This window comes from Dendrobium catenatum, unplaced genomic scaffold (assembly GCF_001605985.2).
Source record: "Dendrobium catenatum unplaced genomic scaffold, ASM160598v2 fragScaff_scaffold_459, whole genome shotgun sequence".
Classification (NCBI taxonomy): Eukaryota; Viridiplantae; Streptophyta; class Magnoliopsida; order Asparagales; family Orchidaceae; genus Dendrobium; species Dendrobium catenatum.
This window is the reverse complement of record NW_021318921.1, coordinates 280,958-295,452: the sequence shown is the minus strand read 5'-3', so window position 1 is coordinate 295,452 and position 14,495 is coordinate 280,958. Positions and strand designations below refer to the sequence as shown.

At 36.8% G+C, this 14,495-nt stretch overlaps 1 protein-coding gene across 1 annotated transcript; it reads right to left on the bottom strand.

The window, feature by feature from the left end:
* Positions 1–936: 936 nt before the first annotated feature.
* LOC110112600 (two pore potassium channel a) lies at positions 937–14,456 on the bottom strand. The gene is made up of 3 exons (XM_020844886.2): positions 14,290–14,456; positions 2,496–3,409; positions 937–1,399 (listed from the first exon to the last, which is right to left on the bottom strand). The coding sequence occupies exons 2-3, from the start codon at positions 3,389–3,391 to the stop codon at positions 1,246–1,248; spliced, it is 1,050 nt and encodes a 349-aa protein (XP_020700545.1). The 5' UTR covers positions 3,392–3,409; positions 14,290–14,456; the 3' UTR covers positions 937–1,245.
* Positions 14,457–14,495: the final 39 nt, after the last annotated feature.

The following is a 14,495-nucleotide window of genomic DNA, read 5'->3' as shown; positions in this document are numbered from 1 at the left end:
AATAAATGTATATTAATTTTCTTTAATTTAAATCAGAACATATATTATGATTTTCTAAAATTTAATATTAAAGTTTTTTTTTTTCACATAAACTAAAATTGTTGTTTACAAATTAGGGAGATTTACATACATAACATTTTATTTCATGCTATTTATATATCTAACACCCAAAATATTAATATTACATGCCTAGACATATAATATTAATATTTTGGGCATCAGTTATGTAAATAGCATGAAATAAAATTATATATATTCCTTAAATTAAGCATGATATGATAAATGAAATAAGCCTAGGTTTTCATTATATGCGTTCTTTATTTTTATTATTTTTTAAATAAATCAAACTTATTTTTAAATACACAAAATCAATTTGTAGATATTTTAAGTTTTAAATTAAAAATACTTTGGCCACCACCCACCACCACTAACTACAAGTCACCATTGCAGCTAGTCAATCAAATATATTTTATGTCATATCAAAATATAAAAAATATATAATGAGAAAATAATTCTGAATAGCTTCTAAAAAAAGCTCTAATCTCTATTTTATTATTTTTAATAACACATCTTAGATAATGAAAAAAATACATGAGAAGCTCCTTAGGGAAAAATGAATGAGCACGCATAACATTTAGATTTTGTTTGGGATGACTTTCTTACTAATTTTAAAAACAGCTTCTTAATAAAAAATTAATTTTTTTTACTAAAAACTGCTTTAAAGAATCAATAAGAAAATCACCCCAAATAAAACCTCAGTCAAAATAATATGCTACTCTGCTAAAATTGAGAGACATTCATATAAAATATACAAGACAAATTTTCACTATAGAGCTTGCATGAAGATTTAGAATTCGTTTGGGACGACTTTTTTTATTGCTTTTTAAAACATAATTTCAGTAAAAAATGTTAAGGCTTCTCAAAGTATACAATAACTTGGTAGATGACAACAATAATCAACTACATATATTGAACTTCATTGAACACTAATTTTTTTGCAAAACAGAAATAATAAACAAGACTTCCAATCCTAAAATAAGACCGCCATTGAAACGCCAAGCAAAAAGAAACCACTCTTTAAACAATTCTGCTCGGCTCTTCACCTTGATTCATACAGTGAAAACCATCAACAAAACAAAAAAGTAAAATAAACAAATAGCAGGAAGAAGATTATATCTGTATGAAGTTAGAAGCACTGCACATTATGTGAAGCTGTGGAAGAAAGAAATCTTCGGCTCAGCTCACCTATTCGACTGATTGAGCGAGAAGCAAATCTGAATTTGATATGGTGCCAGATTGATCTACGTCAAGATTCTCAAACTCCTCCAAAACTAAAGCAACATCTTCTTGGTTGATCTTCCCCATCTCCTTTAGCTTGTATATCACAAACTCAGCAGCACTGTAAACAACCATTTGAGTCAATTTGGGGTGTAAGCAACTCGGGCTTGAGAGAGCTCAAGGGTTGTTCGGCTCAACTTGGCTTGTTAAGCAAACAAGTAAAAAATTTTCTTTGTTGGCTTTGTTAAATTATCAAGCCGAACATGTACTGTTAACAAACATATAGTGAACTTGAAAAATTCATATATAAATTGTATAATATAAGGGGTCTTTGGTTGTTTGAAAAAAGAATGCGGTGTAAAAGGAATGCAGTGTAAATGGAATGTAGTGTAAAATGAATATTTAGAGTTATTTGAATGATTGTAAAATGAAAGCATGCAATTACTTTTTCTTGTTTGTTTGAAATAAAATGAGTGCAATGTAAAGTCCAAAAAGGGTGGTTGGCGGTGGTGGGTGGTGGCAGCCAACAGTGGCAGTCGGTAGTGGATGATGGCAGCCAGTGGTGGGCGGTGGCTAATGACGACAGTGGGTGGCGATAGAGATGGTGATAGTGGTGGTGGCTAGTCGATCGCCGGTGGTAACGATCATGGTTTCTGGTCGATGACAGTAGTGGCAGCAGGCCTGAGGTGGTAGTTTACAGCAGCGGACAACGACCAACGGTGGTTGGTGGTGGCAGCAGGCGGCAACAAAGACGATAAATTTATGGTGTATTTGAAACTCGCCCAAATTTGAGGATTCCAAATACAATAAATATAACTAGAGAGTGAATTCCAAATGCACCAAAATTTTACACTATTTATTTTACTTCAAATCAAACATCAATATTCTTAAAACCCATACATTTGAAATGCTTTACACCCCATTTACTTCAAACCAAACAGCCCCTACATACATATCCATAGAAACATTAAATGTATGAAAATACTCGTGTGTGTAAGCACAATAAACTTTATATAAAGCCGAATACGATAGAACAAGGTCTTGTTCGTGATTGCCTCATTAAAAACTAACCATAACCGAGCTACTTATTGAGACTAACACAATCAAATGAGAACAACGAGCTTATTTTTTATAACTCAGGAAGCAATGCTAAACTCATTCACAAGCAATAAGATCAATGTATCAAAATTTAAGAAACTTCTGGTTCAAAAACTTACCTCACAACACCATCATCATCTAAATCAGCCGCTTCAAGATCCACTACAGTCATCCTTCTCGTAAGCACCCACTTGACCAGGGTTTGTTGCCTGTGTTCCATCTGTATTTCCGCGAGATACAGAAAGAACTGAGCTAAACAAATGGTACTGGTCAGAATCCAGAAAACAGCAAAAACCCGACCAAATGTCGTCGAGAAGCTCTTATCGCCATAACCGAGAGTTGTGATGGTGGCACAAACACAGTAAAAAGCATCAATGATGTTTAGTTTCTCAATCTTCACAAGAATTATAGTTCCCAAAGTTACTAGCACCAGAAGAGCCACAACAATGGTGAAGAATTTGTATTCAACTCTTTTTGCCTCGATCTCCTTCATCATTTGCCGCGTGCCGACCTTTCGTCGAAGGTGTACTGCTTTGACTAATAGCACCTCCTGCTTCTCTACAAGGTAATCGGCTGCTTTGCCAAGGAAGAGAGCAACAAAGGCCATTCCACTAAACACAAACGCACAAGCAAGAAGCTTTGCTGGAACACTCTCTGGCACTAGATCTCCATAACCAACAGTGGTCATTGTCACAATGCAGAAGTATAAAGCATCAAGAATTCCATTTGTTTTTTTACCAACAATTTGATCCCTCACAAGATAGAAGCAAGTACAGCCAACTATCAAGTAGATGATTAAAAGGAGAGAAGCTTGCCTGAAGCTGGGACGGAAATTTCTTAAGATGGAGTTAGAACCGGGAAACAACTCACGACCTTTATATGAGCCAAAGAAATCAGCATCAGAAGCAGGTGTGGTTTTACAGCGGCGAAATCTTCTTTTCTTAACAGTTCCTATGTTTTGATCGGCTAAGCCAGAGAGCAAGGGTTGTTTTTTATTTGCAGAATCATCAGCCATGAATGTAGAGTTTCAAATCTGCTTGATGTGGGTAAATATGTACATAGGTGAGCTTATTAGATAATGTGTATATAGTAAAAGATAATCAGAAAAAACATAAACATACACTATCAAACAGGATAATGTTGTGAGTAGATCCGAAAAGACAAGTATTTCATCAATACTGGTCTAGCTAAGTCATATATATATTTTAATATTTATCTATCTAGAAAAGGATTAAAATGATCTCTTGACTCTTTATGAAGGATCAAAACGGTCCCAACTATATTAAATAATCATTTTTTCCTCAAATCTTTAAAAAAGAACTAAAATAGTCTCAGTATGAGACTTTTTTAGTTCCTCTTTAAGAAGTTAGGGACCAAAATTATCCTTTAATATAGTTTAAGACTATTTTGATCCTTCATAAAGAGTCAAAGGATCATTTTGATCATTTTTTCTTTATCTATAATAAAAAAGATGTATGTGCATACTGAACAGAAAATAGGAGGTTAAAATTGGCTCGTTTTTTTAAGAAAACATAGGCCAGAGAACATTATAGTCTTGAGGACAAGTTTATTAATATATTACTGGATCTAATGTTGTCTGTGAAAAGATATCAAGCCTTCTCCAGCTCTCCACATAAATAAATCAAGCCTAAAAAGTATGGATGTATATATATGTTATGCTCAACAAATCTCTTAGAAAATGAAAGCAAAAAGCCGCCTCTCACTCCTAGCCTATATATGTTATCCCAAATGCTTATTTTGTCTTCTTCCACACCCTTTAAAAGCAACAAGAGGACTCTCTCGCATGTGAGTAGACGCAAAATTGAGCTTTGACTTTCCAAAGCTCACAACCCTCCACTTCTCATCCAAGGCATGCATTTCACTCAGAGACTTGAGCTTTCTCCTATGCCTATTCTCCCAGCTTTGTTCTCCCAACAGAAGACTCAAAAGCAATGTTCGAGAAACTCTTAGGAATGGAAGAAGCAACCCTCGCATGTCATCGAAGCCATTTCATAGATATAGCCGCATTGCCACATCCCCTCTTTCTCTCAGGTAACCGAGGAACATCAAAGGTGGCTATCAAAGTTATTGGGGTATGTTTTGAGATTAAGTATAGACCGGGGCTAGAGAACAAGGTGGGTGATGTCTTGTCCAGATGCATGGGGGAGCTCCAGGAGTCGTTCATTTCGATACCATTGATGTTGGATTGGTGGGTTGTTAAGAAGGAGAGTGTGCAGGACGAGGAGTTGACGAGGATTATGACATATCTACTAAGGGATAAGAGTAACACCACCCTAGCTATTCCCTAGAAGGGAACATACTACTGTACAATGGGAGGTTTATATTGCCTCGAACCTCGATTCATATTCCACACCTATTGCAGGAGTTCCACGGAAGCGTTGTTGGGGTCATTCAAGGGTGCAGAAGACATGCATGAGATTGGTAGCAGAGTTGTATTGGAAGGGGATGTGGAGGAGATTGTGGCTAGATGTGAGATATGCTAGAGGAGCAAATACATGGTCATGACTCTAGGAGTATTAATACAACCCTTAACCCTTCTAGACAGAGTGTGGGAGAATATCACCATGAATTTTATAGATGTGTTACCCGATTTAAGGGGATTATAGTGATTTTGGTGGTGGTGGATAGATTGAGCAAGTATGCTCATTTTATTCTCCTACGACATCCTTACATGATAGTGATAGTGGCAACAACATTCATCAAAGATGTGGTCAGACTGCATGTGATACTAGAATCTATAGTGTCTGGTCGAGATAAGATGTTCTCTAGTCTACAAGGGACAATGTTGAAGAGGAGTACTGCTTACCTGTGAAACCCCTTTAAGTAAAAAGAAGTTAAATTCTTAAACATGAAAATTCTGAAGTAGAACGCTGTGGTGTTAAGCCAGTAATCTTGTTTTTATATTTTTTCATTATAAATAACATTGCCTCACCCAACTATCTCTCTCACTTGGTTGCTTGGCCAGAAAGAAATTAAATGAAGAGAAGAAGAGAAAATAGAGAGGAAGGTCTTTGAGTCATATTTGTACGTCTTTTATGTTACAGAATTTTATGCAATTCGTTGTAATTAACTATCTTCTTATTTCTGTTTTTGATGATTTTGATTTCTACGAATTTATCTCTCTTAAATCTATCAAAAATACGTTATATCATGATTTTATAAGTTATCGTATAACTTTTGATTGTTATAGATTTGATCAGTCTGAATAATATGATACGATTTATAATAAGTTGGAGATTGAATATGAGTTATAAGGAGTCGTGGCGATTGATTTATATGATTCGAGGGGAGTTATAAGGAGCATACTGATTAAGAGTCATAAAGGACAATTAATTCAGAATTATAAGTGCATGAGCAAGATACCCTCTTCTAAATATCTGAATATTATTACTGATATTGATATTGTACGTATATTAATATTATGAACACTAATCATTGTTACTGATTATTATTATTAACTATTGTTACTGTTAATGTGACAGACACTAAGAATACTTATACAATTTTGTTATTGATACCCAATATTGTTATTGATATTGTAACTATAACTAATAGATTGATGTGAGATAAATGGATGATAAGATTGAATGGAAGTGATTGAGTGATAAAGATCGACTGACTAACTGATTGACTATGGAAGAATGAAACAAAATTGGCTGAGATATTATATGTTATAGACTTATTATTGATACAAATAACTGGTATTGATACGTCATCATGAAATTATCTTGACCGGGCACGAATCTCGAGGCAAAAATCAGGATGGGAACTTCAAAAATTAAATCCGGGAGCACCTGAACTCCGATTTCAGCAAGCTTACAGTCAAACTGAGCGTCTCGAAAATACAAACCCAACGACACCAAATTCAACTCAGTCCGAGTCCAAATGAGTACAAATCAAGGACCCGAAGCACTGTTGGAAGGTTCAAACCACAATTTGAGTTACCAAACGGTCTCCAATTTTAACGAGCTTATACTCGAATCGAACGGCTCGACGAGACGAATCCAACGAGCCCAATATCACCGAATTCCAAAATCATTAAGACCTCCAAATTCCTGACGAACGGTCCATGATCAAAGGGTTCAATATCGGTCGTCCATCCAACCACTCCCCATTTACCCTTGATCTCTCACCTATTTACGGGGCATGCCACTCCAAAAAATTTATAAATAGACCCCTCATTTCTCTTGAAAGGGGGGACCCAAGCAAGAAGAGAAGAGAAGGAAGAAGCTCCTCCTTGACCACCGCCGAAACATCGCCGGACCACCGCAGGAATCTCGCCGGACCACCGCAGGAACCTCGCCAGACCACCGCCGGAGCTTCGTTGCACCACCACCTCAAGGCCCGACGTTCAGGCCCGACATTCTGCTCAAGTCCCGACGTTCTGTTGAAGGCCCAACGTTCTGCTCAAGTCCCGACATTCTGCTAAAGGCCCAACGTTCTGCTCAATGTCTGAAGTTCTGCTGAAGGCCCAACGTTTTGCTCAAGGCCCGACATTCTGCTAAAGGCCCAACGTTCTGCTCAAGGCCCGACGTTCAGGCACAACGTTCTGCTAAAGACCCGACATTCTGCTTAAGGCCAGACTACCAACTAACACCCGAACTTCCAGGTGACGCCAGGGTACTATCAAGTGACACCGGGTCTAACGCCAGACTTCTATCAAACAATTGCTAATTGTAATCTGATCGCCCTTGGAGGCGGTCAGCCCTTTGTAACCGACTCAAATTATAGTGGAATCATTTTCAACTGGGCTAGGCCCCGTGGTTTTTCCCCTTTTCAAGGGTTTTCCACGTAAAAACTCTGGTGTCTCTTATGAACGCTACACCCTCTCACTTATCTAATTGTGTGCTAGATCTTCGTACAATGCTAAGACGTTAAACTATATATTTCTCTACTGCCGCGAATATTCCAGGACGCAACAGGTATATATACATTGATGCGCATATTTTTTTATATGATTTACAACATACTATTATATTTTATCTTGCATTGATTTTAATAATAAGATTTAGGTTACTTACAAGATATGTGCTCATTACAAGATTTTACATGATTTCAGGTAAAGGTAAGGATCCTATGATATGACTCTGGATAGCATGCATAATTCTTTCCGCTATTCACAAGAAATTGATAAATTCTAGCTAAATGCTAAAATAAAAGACAAATATAGATCCTGTAGTGTGAAATTATCATCCCAGACAGATTGAGGTGATAAATAGGAGCTTGGATACATGCTTGCGATGTTTTTCTTTAGAGACACCTCGGTTGTGGGCCAAATGGCTAGCATGGGCAGAGTACTGATACAACACTTCATATCATTTAGCTTCTCACATGACTCCCTTCAAAGTGTTGTACGAAAGGGGTCCACCTCACTTGGTGCACTTTAGGCAGAGTAGTACACTAATCTCTTCAGTAGAGCAGTACTTAGAGGAGATGGATAGGGTGTTGAATGAATTAAAAAAGGCATTTATTAAGGGCTCAACATATCATGAAGAAGCGGACAGATGGGCGGAGGAAGGACATCCAATTCGAGATAAAAGATATGGTATATGTGAAGCTCCGTCCCTACATACAAATGACGGTAGCTAACAAGAGGAATGAGAAGCTGACCAAGAGGTACTTAGGCCCTTATAAGATATTGGAGAGGATTGGAGTAATGGCTTATCGATTGAGATTACCTTGGTTGTTATCATACACCCAGTGTTCCACGTGTCTCAGTTGAGAAGAGTTATTAGGGATCATGCATCCAATTCAGAGTTACCAGTAATACTAACAACATTTTGAAGTGGTGTTAGAACCACTGGAGCTGAAAGGATTACAACAGAAAGAAGAAGGGATAAATGAAGCGCTGATAAAATGGAAGAACCTACATGACTATGATGCCACATGAGGGTCATAGGAGAGTGAAACATCCGTTTCTTTCCTTTCATCTTGAGGACAAAATGGGTCTTCAGGAGTGGGGGTATTGTTAGACCAGTCCAGCCGGTTCAAATGGGACCAACCCTTGTTTACTCCAGGCGGAAGCGTAGTTCACCTCAGCAAGCTCCCCCCCTCCCCCCCACCGGGGTTTGTTGACAAAAATTTGTCTCCTTAAACAAGCATCCACCCCATGTCTACAATGTCCCCTTGGACGAAGCAACCCATGGCTGCCGACAAGGATCCTTCTGTCAGGTTGGGTCGACTACCTCCTCTGACTAAGTAGACTAGGGACCACGATGACCCGGGACGATGGAACCATGGGATCTTGATCGGGATCATCATCATTCCCCCCACCATCCACTTTAAGTATAAAAATAATAAATTTATAAATAAATTTACAAAAAAAAAATTCACATGTTGCTACTATACGCTAGGTATTTTGTACCTACTTCATGACTAGCCTTAATCGAAAGTTCTCTCTCGTAATCGAGAGGGGTAATTAACTATAGGGGCTTGCGCCTATAGGAAACCTAGAACCAGATCATAAAGTCCTCACAAAATGAGGGCGAAATCTCTGGGTAGTGTCTTATCTACAAACCCATCTGCCTTCCAAAATTTACCCCGGAACTTAGTTCGTTAAAACTCACTCGCCGGAAGAATAAAAGAAGGAAATCGCGCGGCGGGGAGGCCGGGGCTGAATTTTTGGAGCCCACAGGGTTGTTTTGATATTTGCTTTTTATTGTACGCTTTTAAGAAGTTTTGTTTACCCTAGGGTTAGGGTTATGTCTTATTTTGCTGAATTTAGATTATTCTTAAGAGTGATTGGGCTCTAGCTGGCGGCTAGGGATTTAGGAGAGCCAGATCTTCCTCTCCAATTGAAGATCCATTGCATCTTATTTGTTTAGCTTCTTTATATCACCAATTAAAAAAGTTTTTCTCTTGTTATTCCTCATAGTTCTTCTTGTGATTTGTATTTGGGATTGCTGAAATAAGAATTCAGCCAAGGATTTTTTATTTCTACAAGCACTTCCTATTAGAGTACGCACCTCTGAAGCCACCAAAATATTGAACCATCCAGTGCAGTTGCAGATGATAACTCTATAGATCTTGGAACAAGGTCTCACTTTTGCCCACATGCAAGGTAACTTACCACTCATCAATGCATAAGCTGTTGAGTTTCATCCAATATACCACCTCGTGTGTGGTTTGAGGTGGTTAGCCAACCCACACCTCATGTTGTTGTTTTGTTCCCACCCTTTGATCAATCAAATGGATAGATCTCCTTCCTATATGTTATTCTCTTTGTAGATTTTATCCCTTGAATCTACATTGTATTGCAAAAATTAATGCTATAGGCACTTTGTGATTTCTTTGAAAGCTTTGCGATGAGATTTTGTAATAACAAGTTAATGAAGTAACCCATTAATTTGATGTAATAAATATTTTTTCCTAACAGTGACTTATGAAAATGTGTAATGTGTTGTGGGTAAAGTAACTAGAAGTGATAGGTAGAGGATTGGGTGGATGAAGCCAGCGATGTTTTTTGTTTTCCTTCCTCAACCCCTTTGCATGTTCGCCTTTACTACTTTTGTATAATTAACTGAAGATTTATCACTTTTCATATAAAATTGACCAACGTGATAGATATTTTTAGGTAGGTTCTTAGAGTAAATTTTCTAGAAAAGCAAAAAAAAGAACAAATATTTAATCCAAAGATAACTTGTCTCAAAATTCTTAATCCACTTTTGAAGGAAAAAGTATAATGAGGTCAATGAAGCTCTTTCTTCAACACTTATTTAATTTGATGACAAAATAATTTCGATTGCTAGGTTCTTATCTTGTCAAAGCTATATGCCAGTATTGATCAATAAATAAGTCACCAATGACCAAGTTGTTGAATGCCGTAGAAATAAGAATCTTAAGATGAACATGTTATAAAATACAAATAATATAATAAGATATGATCATAGTAAAGAGATGATGGAAGTACTCCAAATGAATATAAGATAGTAAAAAAGGATTTATGTGATTTGGCCAATTATAAAGAGAGGAAAAAACTTTATTGAAGAAAAGGTCAGAAAGAAAGAATGTGAAAGAACTTGGAAGGGAAAGAGAGACAACATGTAATGGACAGATAGAAATAATGTAAAAAAACTAGGAGGGGAAAGAGAGGAAACATAAAATGTTACTTGAATTTGCACAAAAAAGTTTACATAAAATAGAGTTATCGCCCATATGATACTCAAAGTAAATGAATGGAGAAGAATTCTTAAAACTGATCAAATAGTTGGGATAAGTTTGATGATGAAGAAAAATAAGAAGTGAGATCTCAAAATATATTACATATGCAAATCAATAAATGCATTTCTCAGGCTTCACGTGTTTGAATACTCAATGCAAAATCACACCACACAATCAACTGGATTGTAAGATAATAGAGAGAGGGCTATATCTAACTAAGGTAGTTAGAGCTCTGCAGAATGATATCAACCACATATTGGAAATTTGTTAAACACAATAAATAATCAAGACCTTATCTTCAAAGTTAAGGATCCAAACTGTAATACATTTATTGTGCTTGATTTGACAACTCAAAGAGGTTTTAAAGTGTTATTGATTTACTCGTGTAGCAACTTAAATATAGATGTATGTTTACAATCTCAAATAAATATTTGAGAAAAAAAATCTAGAAACGTGTAAAGAAATGGAATCCCATGACATTGCAAAAAAGAATTTTTGTATCAGGAAAATGTAACCATGATACAAGAATAGATCCTGATAGTGCTAAGATGGTCCTTGACTTGAATTACCGCAATGCCTAATGTAGCACTGACAAGAACATTTCGAAATCCTTACAGCACTAGGCCTTCTCCTCAAATAACAAATCAATCTCTAACATATGTTTTTTTATCAGGAGATTCAATATGTTTCCTCAAGGCAATTTTAAGTAGTTTGTCTGCAGTGTTGTTCCACAAGTAGCAGGCTCCTCAAGGAGGAAATATAAGATTATTGTTGAGAGATATAACAACAGGCAAGGCAAAAATAAAAGATGTAATCAATCAATCATGCAAATGAATTTGAACAAAATAAATGAAAAAAATTGAATGATGATCCCAAAAGACTAATAAAATGAGGAAGAACAACCTTTGAAACAAAGCATACAGGGTAAAGGAAAAACAAAGAAAAACAAGTAAACAATTAGTTAATCATTCTTTTTGCAAGCACTACAAGAGAAAGATGTTTGTATATAGGCAAAAAATTGGATTAGGATGTTCTAACTCAAATTTAGTCAAGATGAGTCTCAAAATTGTTGGTTTTGTTGTGTGATTATTACAATGAATGATTAACCAATCAAAATTTATGTTGCACTCATCTCAAAACAAATTCGATGCCTTTGGAACTATCTTGATCAATCCTAACCCAAAATAAACCAAACCTTTTTCCCACGAGTAAAAATTTCATCCTAGAACAATGATCTGAAAAACAAATAAACAAGGCACCTAAAAAGCTTAATGATGCGGACATCGGTAAGAAGATTTGGCGCATCTATCACAGGAGGCGTCGTAAATCAACGACTATAATTTAAATCTTCAATTATGAGTTATTTTTCTGAATTTTAGTTTTTATTTGATGTATTTCCTGTTTTACCCCTAGGTTGGTTTATGTGAGTGTTGTGGCCCAAGGGGCAATTTTGTATTTTGAGTTTTCTTATATTCTGGCCTATATATAGGGCCTTAAGCTATATTGTAATAGGGATGGATTATTGATATTAAAAATTTGTATTCTACACTTGTGTTCTCGTGAAGAGGACGATAGTGAGCTTTCTATGGGAGGAATCAGAGGTTTCACCAGCCGCGGGATGGGTCCGCGCTTGTGACTTGAAGTCCCTTGGAGAAGAGCAAAGCATCACCCGTCAGTCTTCGGAAGAGTCCAAGGCTCACGTTTTTTATCTTCTATCTTTTGTTTTTTATTTTTGTTTTTTGTTCCTTCTTGTTATTCCTAGTCGTCGTCTTCATCCTCTACCTACGTCCACCTTCATGTCACCATCCTCTATCTTTCATTTTATCTCTTGTTTTTATTCCTTCTTGTTGTTTCTAGTCGTTTATCTTCTTCCTCTACCTCTGTCCACCATCGTCGTCTCCATTTCCACCATAAGCCGCCGGCCACCTCACCCAAAGATTCTCCCAAACCGCCGGCCATGGCTCCCTAGCCGCCGGCCTCACCCATCCCTCTTCCTTCTTGAGTTTCCTAATTTGGGGTGAATGACATTTGGACTTAATTTGAAATTCAAATTATCTAAATTTGAAATTCAAAATTTATTTCCTAATTTAGTTCGCCTATTTTAGGAAAGTTCTTAATTTACATCCATTTGAATTTTAAATTTAAATTGAAGTGAATTATTTTCTTTCCTAAACTTTTTAAACCAAATTAAGAAGTCTTAATTATTCCCTATCATCCACCTTTGGAAACCCAAAACCAAAGCAGCTAAAATTTTAGCTGAAATTTTCAACGGGCCAAACATTAATTCTTTCCTAAAACCTTCCATGGGAATTAAGAAAGAATTCCACCTTCAGCTCCAGATACAGCCGGCATCCTCTCCTTTATTAAATTGCTTTGAAATCCATCCATAAGTGCAGCTTATTTCTCTTTGGAAAGATTTCAAAATTTGATAATTTTGTTTGACCGAAAATTCCAAGCCTTTATTCACTTTCCAAATTATGTAGAGGGGAATTAGGAATTAATTCTCTAATTCACCTCTTCATTCCCGTAACTCCCTCCTGGCTGTAAATTTTCAAAATTTTTTTAGTCTATTTTCTTCTCCTAGCCACAGCAATTCCTATTTCTTTTACTTCCGGAATTAAATCCCGGTCTTCTCTCCTCTTATTTACTCTAGAGAGCTCCCCACGTTAACAGCCTTGATTTGGAATTTATTTTGGGAATTAAAATTCCTCTGCTAGCCGAAATCTTCCAAGGCCATCACGTGGAAATTCCTCCACTAGAACCTCTCCAAATTCCTTACAATATTGAGCCCTCTTCCTCCCAAAGTTGCAGCCAGAAATTTCAGCTAATTTCCTTGCCTCGAGGAAAGGAAGCGGTCCAAGAAGGCCTTCAAACTGCTGTCCAAGATTTCTAAAACCCCAAAGCTGCTGAGAGATCCTCTCCTTAGCTGAGCCGTCTCCCGTTCTACATCAGTTAGTCCATAACCAGCAAGGAAGCGGTCCAAGAAGGCCTCCAAATTGCTGTCCAAGATTTCTAAAACCCCAAAGCTGCTGAGAGATCCTCTCTCCTTAGCTGAGCCGTCTCGCGTTCTACATTACTTAAACCTTGGACATAAATTGCCCTGCTCTATATCTCAATCCCACAAAAAGGTAAAAGATGATAACAAATAATCACCCTAGATTTTTCCTTTTCATTTGGTAACCATATGCTGGTTCGTCAACAAATCCTAACTCATATAATTCGGTGATGATGGGATAAAAGATTGTGCTTATCAATTCAGAAAATTTGAAAAGGAGTAATCTTTGAATAAAAAATTTTCCGCTTTGTTTGGAGTGAAAGAAAATGGTAGAAATTAAATGAAATCACATAAATCGATGGCTTCATTATGAATCTGCGATCATTTATTCAAGCTTTTCAACCCCGTTATGTTCATTTCCTTTCACTCAAATTCCAGGAATCTAAACACAGCTGCCTATTTCAGGAGGTAAAGAAAATCTTAACTAAATGCGCTAAATGGCATATAAAGTTATGAATTTTTCCATGGAAATTGGACAAGTAAGCGGGAACATGGTATCTGCTACCAGAGGACAGCGATGGATAAATGCCAACAGCGGCCAAATTCAAACAAACATAGAGGGCATAATTTAAAAGAACCGTGCGTTTAGAAAAAGACGATAGAGGAAAGAACAAACATCCAAATCCATAAATAAGATGACATTATTAAAAGAGATAATTGGTTTCCATGAACAGCACCTCAGATATTTCCAATTGCTTCGGCTTCAAACAATCCCTCCTCCTCCTGCTTTTTTGTCCCTGTTCTCATCCGACTTGATATGGATCGGGGCCGATGTGTGCAGAACTGCGCCTCTCCATCACTCGGGAAGACGAATAAAAAAATAATATCTAGTTGCAGCTGGAGTTGATCGCTTCGAGACAAAAGAAAATTATATATATATATA